The following is a 12,876-nucleotide window of genomic DNA, read 5'->3' as shown; positions in this document are numbered from 1 at the left end:
TTTTCAAATTGGCGGTATCGCTACATGAGTTTTACTCTAGAAATGTAACTTGGGGACAGATACAGTGCAAAACTATGTCATGGTCACTACGTCCACACTATCGCGTAGAATAAGAAATATAGGATGCTGAATTCTGCGAGGCTGTGTATGTAAAGGTCGGTCTACCTGCGCACACTAAACACATAGCTGCGCATCAGACACCCAATGCGAACCTCCGGCACAGCGATACCCACCACTCTGCTTAATCCATCGGTACCCCATAACACAAACCCCCATTTGTCTTAATTTCTTCTGTGCTTGAGCTTCTTTCCTCCGTTTCTCTTCTTCCTGAGCTCTCTTCTTCCGCAGTTTCTCCAGATCTTCTTCTAGCGCTCTTCGTTCGAGTTCGCGGCGGAGACGTTCTTTTTCATGAGCCATTTTTGTCGCTGCATCGTTTGCTGATTTGTCGTTGGCGTATTCATCTTGTTGCTTGAGTGTATTTTCTAACGTTTGCACTTCCTGAAGAATATGGTGATACTCTTGGTCTGACTTCTGGGCCTTGAGCTTGTCAAGTTGTAGCTGGTTCCATATGTCATCTGATACTCCGGCATCTCGTGGATCAGCCGTATTCAGCGTGGGTGTTGCTGGCTTTATCGGATCAGGATTTGGCGATTGTGGTGGTGTATTTGTATTCGTAGTCGTCGTAGTATTTGTAGACGCATTAACATTCGTTCCAGGTTGAACGTTGCTCTGTGTATCAGTGGCAGTTGGGAGATGGTTAACAGCAGACCCAGAATGACAATGGCCAACTGTTGACCGGCTCAAACGTTCTTGAAGCATCCGACCCATTTGTACCAGAATATCACGATCTGTAAGAACTAGTCTCCCACCACCAATATTTTGAATTGTTTTGGCGAAGACCTTCTTGGCCAGATCCTGGATATCTCTTGCATTAGCCCAATTGGGAGTTTGACGAAGTTCTGCAAAGTAGGAGTACATATTCCCGCTCAAATCAGGGGGTAGATGCTCCAGAATGCCAATGTTGAATTCCTTCCCCTTTTCTCTCAGTTCATCTCTCTGCTTTCTAAACAAGGCAGTTAACAGTGTGATTGATGCATCTGGATCAAGCCCATTAAACACAATAGATTCCGGGAAGCGGCTCGTCAATCCCGGATTGATGGCCATGAGCCGGTTGATATCTTCTTCATAACCGGCCAGAATAATGACCAATTTTTGTGCATACTTCGGATGTGTAATACAAGCGACGATCTCATCAATGGCCTCTTTGGCAAACTGCCCTTCGGCCAGTCTATATGCCTCGTCTATGAGCAGGACTTTACCGAGTGCTTTCTCGAGCAGTTCCTGGGTTTTGGGACCTGTGTGCCCGATATATTGGCCAACAAGGTCTGTGGCTGATGCTTCAATCACCTCCGTAGATGAGAGAAGGTTCATTGAGTAATATAGCTGGCCAATCTTGCGGGCTGTAGTTGTTTTGCCAGTTCCTGCTCATCTTATTAGTATACTGACAGCAAGGGCGATCGGGAATCAACGCACCAGGAGGCCCACGAAACAAAAAGTTAAATGGAATCTGTGTTCGAGGATCCAAATCCAGCGCCCTCATTCCATTAGCAATTCGACAATATTCCTCCATCTGAGCAACAATCTTGTCACACCCAACCGTCCCTTCAAACAATTTTTTCACATTCTGCGCTGCCTGTTGTCCGCGATCATAGTCCTCATCGAAGTCTTCGGGTAGAAAGGTTGAAGATATACGTGGCTGGCCAGTACTTATTCTTTTTTGGTGGGTAATCTTGCCTTTATTCAAGAGGATGTCGATCTCGCCAGCGTTTCCAAAATTCGCTCGATTTCGCGCTCTTCCAAGAACATCCATTGCAACCTTTTTTCCGAGACTGGTAGTATCAAAGCCTTGCTGATTCAATTTCAGATCAAAGATCTGGCTCATTTCATCGTCCGTGAAATCATGAAATGTAAAGGCAGAATCCAGAGGAAATCGTCGGGTAAGACCTGGGTTGACATTCTGGAACATCTCCTCCATTTGATCTTTATATCCAAGGAGTAGAACACAACGGTCGTCTCCGGGTGTGCTTTGAACTTCTGCGACAATCGTATCGATAACAGCTGTTTTGAATTGGTTCGTTTGAGAGCCTGTTTTATCTTTTGTACCTCCTCCGAAGAGTCCGTATGCCTCATCAATAACAAGGACTTTACCGACTGTCGATCCAAGGATGCCCTTTGTGTTCTTTTCAGATTCACCGAGCACACTTCCCACGAAGTCCGCCGGATTTTTAACAATAACTAACAAGTTAGCCCGACTTGCCTGGCATTTATGGATTTATCACTTACCCTCTCCATTAGACAAAAAGCCAATATCAACCAGAATTTGTCCATATAGCTTCGCAACGCTCGTCTTCCCAGTTCCTGGAGATCCCAAGAATACACGATTCAAAGTAAACTCCAACAGCGGTTTCTCTTCTAATTCACGATGATAGTTATACTGCATGCTATCCAAGAATGCCTTGATATCCTTCTTAACGGTATCAAGTCCAATCATGGTCTGAAGTTTCTGCCACGCAGTGCAGTTCTGTAGAGCCTGTGACGGCTCTGGGCCGATGAGATCTTCTTTTGTTAAAAGCATATCGTCCACTGACGCATTTCTCTTCCTTTCCCTTTTAAGCCGAGTTGCTTGTCGGTCATATATTCTCGAGCAAACGTTCTGAATAGCGCGTGCATTACCGAATCCTTCATTTCCACGCCCTCGGCCGACCCGACGAGAAACGATGCGACTGTAGAGACCGCCTGCACCACCTTCTAATTTCATACGGTTCTGATAGGTTTGACTGACATTATATTCAAATATCCGAAGCAATTCGTTATCGGTATAGTCCTCGAATTTAAATTCATGTGGAAATCGGCTCGGTAGACCAGGGTTATGCGCGAAGAACTTCTCCATATGTGTGCGATACCCAGCCAACACAACCGCCATTTTTCCAGTGAGATTTTCAACTTCTGCCAAGAGAAAGTTCATGACTTGTGTTCCTTGGGTTTGGCCTTCTGTTAACTGGTATGCTTCGTCAATAAAAAGAACTCCGCCACCGCTGTTAAGGATCGTGTTGATCTTCTTTTGGCAACCTGGTATGCCTTCGTTCGCGAGCATTGAACCGGTTGTTTCTACGAAATTGCTTCCGGGGAGGACTCCAACCGAACCGAGAAAGTTGGCATAAAGTCGGGCCACTGTTGTTTTGCCTATCATAGGTTAGCCGTTTAGTTCTATGCCTTAGCCAGAATGCGTACCAGTTCCTGGATTCCCAATCAGGACAGAGCCAAAACGTTCTTTGCTCAGATCAACACCCTGCCGCAATGCCGTATCAACTCGAGCTTTGATGGTAAGAAACTTGTCTTTGACTTGCTCAAGTCCAATCATAGCCATCAGTTTATCAATGCTGTCACTGCGTGCGCCTTGAAATTGTTTTTGGTAATCCCAATCATCCTGTGCAGATGAATTGGCTAGCATGGTTACTGGCGGAGCTGGCTTTGCTGGGCTATTTTTCACAGCTCGATTTGTAGGCGTTTTGGTAGAGCTTGGCATGTGAGTACTCGATGAGCTTGCGTTGACATTGCCGTTAGAGTCGCTATTTGCTCTCGACATATTGGAACCACCAGCTGAAGACATATCGATGGCGGTATTGCCTTTGGCTAAAGAGCCAGAGGACCTCAAAGCACTGAGATCATTCCGATGTTGTGCCAAAACTCTCTGCCGATCCTCGTCTTCCTGCCTTTCTTTGCATAATCGTCTCTGGTGAGATATTTCATCCTGCAATTTGGTCAACTCCCTCATATACTCTTTCTGCTTTCTCTCTCTCTCCAGCTCCAGCTTCATGTCTCTCCTTTTCTTGGCTTCCTCGGCTCGATCCTCAGCAATACATGGTTGACAAGCACCGTTAACCTGGAAGCAGGGACATGTTATTTTGTGACCCCGAGAACAGGTCCATTCAGTGATCCTTTGGCATTTCATTTTGGTGTGATCAGAGAGCAGGTGACATTTAGATGGGCAGGTGTGTAATCCGCAGGCCAATTTGACACCACTATGTTCTTGTCAGCTACATGGTATACAATATGAGACGTGAAGGCAGGGCTTACCAAGGCAGAGGACACCCTCCATCCGGACATTCCGCATCAAACTGCTCTATTGTTTTAACAATTGCGGTCCTTGTCGGATGCTGTTCGCATTTCACTGGTAGACCATCATACAAGTGTCCCTTCTCTTTGAGACTATTGACAAAAGGGACCCAGACATCCCTTCCCTTTCGACTGTTGACGAAAGTATTTACATTTCCAACCATGATGAGAATGTTCCGAGCACGAGATAAGAGAACGTTCAAACGTTGGGGGGCTGCCATAAAGCCGATATCACCCTTGGTGTTGCTGCGAGTTAAAGTTGATACAACAATTTCACATTCTTCACCTTGGTAGTTGTCTTTTTTTTTTGTTTTTTTATTAGCATTGTATAAACAAGGGTATAGCTGTTTCACCTACCTATTGTTGACAGTCGAATCGGGCGCTTGGAATAATTTGCACTAGCCTGTGAAAGTAGGCCAGCTTTAACAAGATCGTAAGAGTCCAAGTCATTTAACACAGGATCATTATCCTTTCTTAGCCGATCCCTCAGGAGATGCAACTGTCCCAGATACGGTGTCAGTACAACAACTTTGTCAGTTCCATACCCCTGCTGTCCTAGATATTTAACAATTTTCAGAACAACCTCCACCTCGAAAGAATTTGTCTTGCTCCCTTTTGTCCCTTCATCTCGACGATCAGAGACTTGAGCGAAGTTAGTCTCTAGATTTTCATGATGGAAGAAGATCACCCGGTCCTGCAATCCGCGAGGAGCAGGACGGGACAGTGTACCTGGCGCATCTTCCAAGTCGGGATATGTTAGACCTCGCACCAAGCAGGAAATTTCCGGGCACATTCGGTGTTGTTTAGCTAGCGTTGAATGCGGATATCCGGCCAGGACCAGTCGCTCAAACAAGGATCGATTAAGATCATATCCATCACCCTTTTCTACTGATAAAGCGTAATTATTAATCTTCGGTCGTAGCTGTTGATGATCTCCAATCAAGACTAGTTGTTTCGTTTCCGAATTCAAGGCTGCCAGAACATGTGACTCCAGTATCTCACCCGCTTCCTCAAGCAGAAGAATCCCTGGAGACACCGCACGAATTTCTTCAGTGTACATGGCAGCGGCAGTTGTAGTGCATCCGATGATACGTTTGGATTTGAGAATCGAGTTGGTCCTTTGATTCCAGACTTTCTCTATATGCTTTTGACATTGGTCGATGTGGCGCGTGGATTCGTGTAGATTACTGACTTGTTCTTCAAGGATTTGATGAGACCATGTGCGGATATACTCTTGGCGTGTGGGTGTATCCATTGACCAGACGCGATGAGACTCTTCGGAACTATCTAACGTGCAGAAGCTGGGTTGTTCTCGGCCTCTTGCCCAAAGATCGTAGAGATAACTCGAGTCGACATTTCTTCCGTTCTCACCGACGATAGTCATACCTTCATTCTCCGGTGGCATGAATGTACTGTAGAAGGATGGCTCTTCAAACTCGAGAAACTCAAGCATGGTACGGGCATCAACTTTGAACTCGACATACTGCTTGAACGCTGGCGTCAGCCGCTCCTTGATATCCGTTGCTTCGCTCTTATATTTGTCAATCACGCCCCAAGTACTTCGACTGTGTTTATACGAGGAACGTTGAGCGGCTAGACTTAGGGATTGAGTGCGAGTGGTAGACTTAGATCCCAGTCTAACAATTGATGATGAGTCGATTCCAATGTCGAGGAGGTCTTCCAGAAACTGGTCTAGTGCGTGGTTTGTATAACACATCACTAGAATCACCTCTTTGCTGTGATCATGGAATATCTTGGCCAACAGTGCCCCTATAAAGGATTTTCCAGTTCCTAAAAGGTCAGCTACAGTCTAAAAGTCTTGGAAGAGGAATTTACCCGGAGGCCCTTGTATGAGACTAACTGTCTGCGTCAAGCCGGAAGCAAATGATTGCAGTTGAGTGCGATCAAGGTTCACTGGTGTTTTGGTACCAATAACATACTGGAGATTTCCATTGCCCTCATTTTGTATATCCTCTACGATATCTTCTGGGACCAGGCCGGACTTTTCGGTAAGTCCATCGCCTTGATATTCTAGCAATTCTCGCGATAATGGCAGGTCTGTCTTATCTTGTAGGCATTTCAAGATCGGTTCATATGCAAAGACCGCAGCATCGACAACCAAGAACTGGATGTCGTTATAAAGTTTGAACGATGCCAATGCCTTTTTCATTGCTTGCTCTCCCAAAACCTTCAGGACAATCACTGGTACGTCAAGGCAGAGTTGATTGACATTCCGATCCAGAGTCGCAAATGCGATGATTTCTTTGTCACGAAGCAGACATCCAAAGGCATTATGTTTGAGATAGTTAGGGCTGTCATCGAGAAATTTCTTCCGTTCGGCAGCTGAACGACTAGAAAGGGCGTTAAGTCCCTTCGCGCAGGAAATTGCGAGTGAACAAGGACGAAGGCGTCGATCGTCGCCGCAAAGAATGTTTACAATGGATAGTTTCTCAAGTAAAGATGCCCCTCGTTTACCTTTCTTCTTCCCCAAGGCTACCTGGATGTCATCACGGAGTTCAGATAACATGTCCTCTCGCATAAGCCGAAATTGATTATCCAGATGGGCTGGGAGGCGTTGGTCCCGGGACAGTTCTGATATCTCACCCATCCGGCGATAGAACGGTTTTTCTGTCGATCTGAATTCATGGGCTGTTGGGTATATGGCGACTTTTCGGAAATCTGAAAAGTCATTGTCGTGACGTCCGCCGGGTGCAAAGTCGGGGTTAGAGGGTGCATTGGTCGATTTGATCATCAATATGTGCTGAATTTTGTATCCCAATGATCGGATTTGCGCCGAGGAGGAGAGAAGCAAAGATCCATCATCGGTAATTTCCTGGGCATCGTCTCTAATGTCGATGCTCGACGAGGGTGGAAAGGAGAGCAACTCCACAACCATCCAGGCCAACGCGTGGATACCGGATTCCGATAATTCCTTTCGCTTGAAACAAGTAACGAATGCCGTCCACACCGTCTTTGGCTCGACAATAAGTGTCAAAATATCTTGCAGGAATTGACCATTACAGAGCTGCTTAATAGCAGGGTCGGCAAGATAGTGAAGAAATGGCGTAGTAAATTGGTCGATAAACTGCGGGGTAACGTTGAACCGCAGTCCGGTGTGCAAAGCCCTACGTGCGTCCGGACTGGCGATGATACGCTCAATACACGAAGAATGGTTGACTTGGTTCTGGATAGATTCTAGAAATAGCTTGATACTTTCGACGTTAGTGATAGGCCTTTTTCCATGGACGACCAAATTGAAAAATATGATCAGTTTAGCTGAGCGTTGCGACATGGCGATGAGGGCTGGTGGGCATGGGTGGGGTGGGTGAATGTTAGTAGATGAGGATATTGTTGCCTGGTCATCAAGAGACTACTGATACTTAATACCGCAAGAGAGGCTTACCTAGCCTACCAGGTCGTGGAAATTGCAACACAAGAAAGAATCAATGACAGCCAATAGACCACAGACACGTCGATGCACTGTGCCACACTGCATCAAGCACGCAGCCTTGCGCGGTTATTCGTACTTTGGCCACTGTCATCTAGGGCACATCACAGTACTTAAGCGGGGTAATATCGTTGGATTAAATGCCAAACTATCGTCTATTCATCATGCAATCCCCCAGGGACAGATACAGTCGCTCGCGGAGAGGAGACATAGGAAAGAACCGACCATGGAGAAGACCAGGTGTCATCCAACCACCTTCTCCTCGACTCGGACCTGTCTTGAGTACTATCGAGCCTGGTGATCTGCATCCTTTAGAAGATGACTGGAAAATTACCGATGTCCGTGATGTTGCATCATACAACTGGTTGAATCGGAAGACTGCAACAATTATGATCCCCGGTATGCCCTCATATACAGAGTTCAGGCCATATCTAACCGTACGATAGGGAGGCCACCTGCCTGGACTCCTTTGTCTGAACCTAGCAAACTCAGAGAAGACGCGGGTCAATACTTTCGTGACCAGAATGCCGCCCGATACCCTTCCCATCCCTTCCAACCTGCAGTTGAGGCGATTTTTGAAGCGTGTCCAGACTTCCCCACTGCCGAAGTCGACATTGTGGGCTGTGGTAGTACATTGGGAAATCTGCTGCGCTTTGCCAGGAATATTGATAAGAAGTTTCGGTTTGTCGTGCAGTGTGTTGGAAAGACAGTCTTCCTGATCCGCAGAGAGAATTCACCCACTCAGACAATTCCGGACGTTCGGGGGTACGGTCATACATTCCCAGAGGCCTACACCACTTGGGATGCAGAGGTCAAAGGGTCCGAATCACATCAGCGGATTATTCAGTATTCTCTTGGAGGATTGAACTGTCTCGTTCGGTTTGAGGCGGATGGGTATCACCTTGACTTGATTGCCGAGAGAAACCAAGAAGACACTACAAAACATGGCGGTTCTGCGAAGGACAAGAGGAGAGTCCATCAACTCCTTGATGCTTTCAATGATATCTCAATCAGTTCATATCATTCAATCGACAGGGCTTTAACTAAGGAGATTGGAGGAGTCTATATTCCCCAGTCAGCCATATTCGACCTCAAAACCCGTTCGATCCGCAGGAAGGACCAGGACTTTCTGGCGGACGAGCTGCCTCGATTGTGGATTTCCCAAATTCCTAACATGATCCTGGCCTTTCATCGTTCAGGAGTGTTTGAAGAAATACAAAAGACTGACACCCGAGAGATGATCAAAAAGTGGGAAACAGAGGAGCAAAACGACCTGCGTAAGTTTGTGGCATTGTTGAATATGTTGATAGCGTTTACGAGGGGACAGCCCGGTGGTCGGCTAGAAGTGTTCCACGATGAAGGCAGCTCAGTCCTAGAGTTAAGGGAGGTTGAGGAAAGTTTCAACAATGTTCTACCGGAGGAGGTTGAAGACAGGTGGGTTTTGAACAGTTGACTTAAGGGATGAATATGTGTTCCTGAAGCGACGGATGAATTTGCTTTTAATCCGAAACGTCTATACCACCTGTCCTGCGTCGAAGTGTAGAGGATCTGAGTATTATCGATACTTTTAATGTTTTTTTCAATCCACTTTCCCGACATTTAATTGTAGGCTAATTTAAATCTACCATTATCTTACTTCCAGTTGATGGATGTATTGTTTGTCATGATCAATCAAAGCCGGAGACACAACGTCAGGAGAAAATTGACAACCCATATTACTGGCCTCAGTATGACCGGCTTCAGATCCCCTGCGCACATGATAACTTGACATAGTTGCTCTATACACTACTCTAGAGTATCGAGAGCGTCAGTTGTCTGAAATCAAATTCACATTCCATCACCTCTCCCAAGTAAAGGGACAACCCGAGAAGGAATGAGCATACCGAGATACATCTGCATTGGATCTAGGGAAAGAGTATGTGTCGTGGCCTAACCGACTACTGTTCAGTTCCAGGATATCTAATGCTATTAAAGGGAGACATTGACTGCCGATGAGATCATTCCAGCTGTTATTAATATCAGGTGGGTATCCTGTGTGGACAAGGGAGTTGAAACTTGGAGATCGGTAGAAAATGACATTCTCTGCCACTCTTGGTAGTTCCAGTAAATTGTCTCTCTTCTAGCGAGATTCAGTGTTTCACATCGTCCAAATCAGTAAAGATACCTGATTCACAGCTCCCTTTCCAACTACAGATACAAGAACTTGACGAGATAAAGAGAAGATACAGATTCACATAGTCGGTCTCACACACAAGTATAAGCAGTATTGGAGTCTGGCTGTGGTCTCTTCTGTACGCGGTCGCGATCCAGATGCCGAGTAATGAGACCAGCTGAGAGATAGCTGATCATGACCAGGAATTCGGGAAGTATACCAAAGACAACCTTCACTGCTAGGCTTCCACCGGAGATATTCTGGTATTTGAAGGCAATCACAATCGCATAGACAATACGCACTCCGATGAGAGGCACGGCAATCTTCACAGCCAAGAGGAGCTTTTTCTCGTCGTCTACTCGACGGTGATGAGAATTTGCTTTGGCAGAAGCTATGATCAGACCTAGCACAATGAACCACCCCGTGGCAAAGATAATGAGCCCAACTTCCAACAAGTGAAAATTCTTGCCACTGGAAGCAGCGAGACCAATTCCCCCAGTGACGACCAAGTGGGGAATCAGAAGGCCAAACGGACCGAGAATCGCAGGCAGCGATGATTGAATCGAATGATTGCTGTGTGCGGATTAGCTTGTCACATATACCACAATGCAATTCAAAGGAAGGCCTACGATTCGCGCAGAATTCCAAGGGCTGCCAGCAAGAGCGGCGAGAGACCAATCCCGCTGATAATTGAAGCGGGTGTACTTGGCTGCCCAGTTGTGGACAGTGCGTGGTATAACATGCCGTTTCCTACCAACCGTAGGCCACACATCACGAAGACATACAGCCATCCAAGCTTCCCATGCTTTCGATGTGCAATGAAACAGTATATAGCTGGAATAGCAGCAATACCATAAAAGGCCAGCTGAGCTAGCTCGAGGCTCTTGGTTGAGGTTGTCATGATGGGTGTAGTTGGGTATGCGGTGCGATGTATAGAGCAATAGAGTGCTGGACTGGTCAAGAGATCTATAGAAATTTAGAATCTAGAATTGGTGGGAGGTTTAAAGACGTAGATAGCACAAGCCTTTTTATGTGCTCTCTGAGGGAGGCTCAATTTTTGTTTTCTTGTTATTAATTTCGGCCAGGGCTGCTATTTGGGTTCTATGATCCATGCCGAAAGCGAGGAGCGTCACATCGGTAGATAGTAGCGCGCAATCTGGTGGAGCACTCTTTACTAAAGCTTATCCGCCGGGAAGATATAAGATATGACCTTCCTAGGGTAGGGAGAAAACCCGAAACCGAGAATTAGCGTTTCGGAAAGTTGCCGATTGTATGTGGTCGTTTCTACCGTTAGGCTCTACCAGGTTGATAGAATCTTGATTGATTGATGAAATTGGTTTTTTATGCCCCTTAAATTGTCCAAATTCCAACACGAGTGAAACCAATCAAGCTTTAGGATATTATTTCTTGGTTTAACATACAAGGAAATCTAAATAAGATAGGCTGGGCGTGACTGATGAGCTTGTCGGCAAAATACATATGGCTTCAACACTGAACATGTCCCCCGGGAGCATTAGTTATCTAAAATCGTTAAGTAGTTATTATAAATTTAATTCTAATTCATATTGTCAGTCTAAGACAACGTATCGATAAAGTCCCGCATCGTCACAGAAGACGATGCTCTATTGGCAGGAGGATCCTGTGCAATGATACTGAGAGGCCACGCCAAAGCCCATTTCCAATCAGCAGGCATAATACCGTCAATACCTCGCACCTCCTGTTCAGGGATTCCATAGAGCCACCATATATTCTCTACACCCTTGGCCAAAGCAAACAAGTGTGCTATTATTGCGAGAGCTCGTGGTCGTTTCTCGCGGACAAAATCGAGAAAAAGCCTGGGTACAACCGGTGGGAACCCATTAAATATCTTGCGAATGACAAAATCCGGCTCTCGGCTCTGTACAGCTACATACAGGTACTCAAGATACGCGATGGTGCCGGAATAAGCATTTTTAACCATGTCTGTCATCTCCTCTGGGTGATATTCCAGAAGATAATTGAATGGCTTTGCGTGAATCTCATCCGAGTCACTTGATTCACGTTGCCAGAGTGTGGGCTGTGCAACAAGGAGTGGGCATAACCGTGAATTTGATGCCATCAACTGATGATACGTAGTCCTCATGATGGTATGAATACCACGTGCCATCGATAGCCAAAGGATCGGAGGCTCGTAGGGCTCCGGAGCGCCTTCGGAACGGAGGAACAAAGTATACAGAGAGATAAGGACAGCATTCAGACAAACTGATTCACTTGTGTTGTCATCAAGTTTTCCCGTTACGGAGCGATGCCACTTAAGAGCGGAATCAATGTACCCGTGGGATATGGGTCGAAGTGGCGATGCTTCGCCTGGTAGCAATGTCGCACGATGTGCTGCCGCGAGGGCAAGTAAAGTGTGAAGAAGTGGTTCATACTCAAATGCCATTTGGGGTACAGAGACATTCCACATTTCTCGGACGGATGACAACTGAGCGGAGCTCATGGTGCCCGCAGTTACGGTGACCCAGTGATGCATGAGACGCAGCTCTAGAACCCGCCTGCCTCCGAGTCCTGGGGAGGGCAGACTGGGCCAAGGACTCTCTTCACACCGCTGGCAAGCAACCGTGTTTGTTGGTTTGAACTTTGACGGACGAGGATTATAAATCACCGTCATCAATCCAGGGTATTCGCATAATACATTATGGCGGGCGCAATGACCGCAGTGAGGTCGCTTTTCATCGCACTAATTAAAGGTCAGCCTCCTAACTGAGGGCGTGACACGCCATATCGCTCACCTTGACCTTCCGTGCTTTACACCGAAGGCAACCGGTTGTAGATTTACGATGGCTCAGGCGAGGTGGCATCCTCTGCACTGACTGTCGATATTTGGCTTCAAGGACGATATTATTGTTCGCGCACCAATTGGGATCACATCAAGGACCAGCTCGGTTTCGTGAAGAAGACCCTCTCAGTGCAAGGGCAGAAGCGGAGTACTTATTTTCGGAAGGCAAAATGTTCTGGCCTCTCGGGTTCGGTTTCATGTACAGTTTCGGGCAAAGCGCGAACCAGACAAGATACTTTATTAGACAATAGCAGCTGCCTAGTCCCACTGTGGCACTCCATT

General features: G+C 46.5%; 4 protein-coding genes across 4 annotated transcripts; 1 reads left to right on the top strand and 3 right to left on the bottom strand.

The window, feature by feature from the left end:
- Positions 1-79: 79 nt before the first annotated feature.
- Positions 80-7,472, bottom strand: BDV27DRAFT_171037 (P-loop containing nucleoside triphosphate hydrolase protein). The gene is made up of 7 exons (XM_032075492.1): positions 6,013-7,472; positions 4,534-5,967; positions 4,138-4,474; positions 3,292-4,082; positions 2,344-3,243; positions 1,534-2,295; positions 80-1,481 (listed from the first exon to the last, which is right to left on the bottom strand). The coding sequence occupies exons 1-7, from the start codon at positions 7,466-7,468 to the stop codon at positions 175-177; spliced, it is 6,987 nt and encodes a 2,328-aa protein (XP_031929355.1). The 5' UTR covers positions 7,469-7,472; the 3' UTR covers positions 80-174.
- Positions 7,473-7,753: 281 nt separating this feature from the next.
- BDV27DRAFT_125586 (uncharacterized protein) lies at positions 7,754-9,201 on the top strand. The gene is made up of 2 exons (XM_032066365.1): positions 7,754-8,023; positions 8,071-9,201. Exons 1-2 carry the CDS (start codon positions 7,765-7,767, stop codon positions 9,075-9,077), a joined length of 1,266 nt encoding a protein of 421 aa, XP_031929354.1. The 5' UTR covers positions 7,754-7,764; the 3' UTR covers positions 9,078-9,201.
- A 667-nt stretch (positions 9,202-9,868) lies between these two features.
- Positions 9,869-10,677, bottom strand: BDV27DRAFT_156128 (uncharacterized protein; the record flags this gene model as incomplete). Its single annotated transcript, XM_032072271.1, has 2 exons — positions 9,869-10,349; positions 10,406-10,677. 2 exons carry the CDS (start codon positions 10,675-10,677, stop codon positions 9,869-9,871), a joined length of 753 nt encoding a protein of 250 aa, XP_031929353.1.
- A 621-nt stretch (positions 10,678-11,298) lies between these two features.
- On the bottom strand, positions 11,299-12,690 carry BDV27DRAFT_94368 (Zn(II)2Cys6 transcription factor domain-containing protein). Its single transcript, XM_032078007.1, has 2 exons — positions 12,548-12,690; positions 11,299-12,495 (listed from the first exon to the last, which is right to left on the bottom strand). The coding sequence occupies exons 1-2, from the start codon at positions 12,614-12,616 to the stop codon at positions 11,350-11,352; spliced, it is 1,215 nt and encodes a 404-aa protein (XP_031929352.1). The 5' UTR covers positions 12,617-12,690; the 3' UTR covers positions 11,299-11,349.
- Between the last annotated feature and the right edge of the window lie 186 nt (positions 12,691-12,876).

Source organism: Aspergillus caelatus (assembly GCF_009193585.1).
Source record: "Aspergillus caelatus strain CBS 763.97 unplaced genomic scaffold BDV27scaffold_54, whole genome shotgun sequence".
Classification (NCBI taxonomy): domain Eukaryota; kingdom Fungi; phylum Ascomycota; class Eurotiomycetes; order Eurotiales; family Aspergillaceae; genus Aspergillus; species Aspergillus caelatus.
Note: the sequence above shows the minus strand (reverse complement) of the source record. Positions and strands in the feature narration are given on the sequence as shown.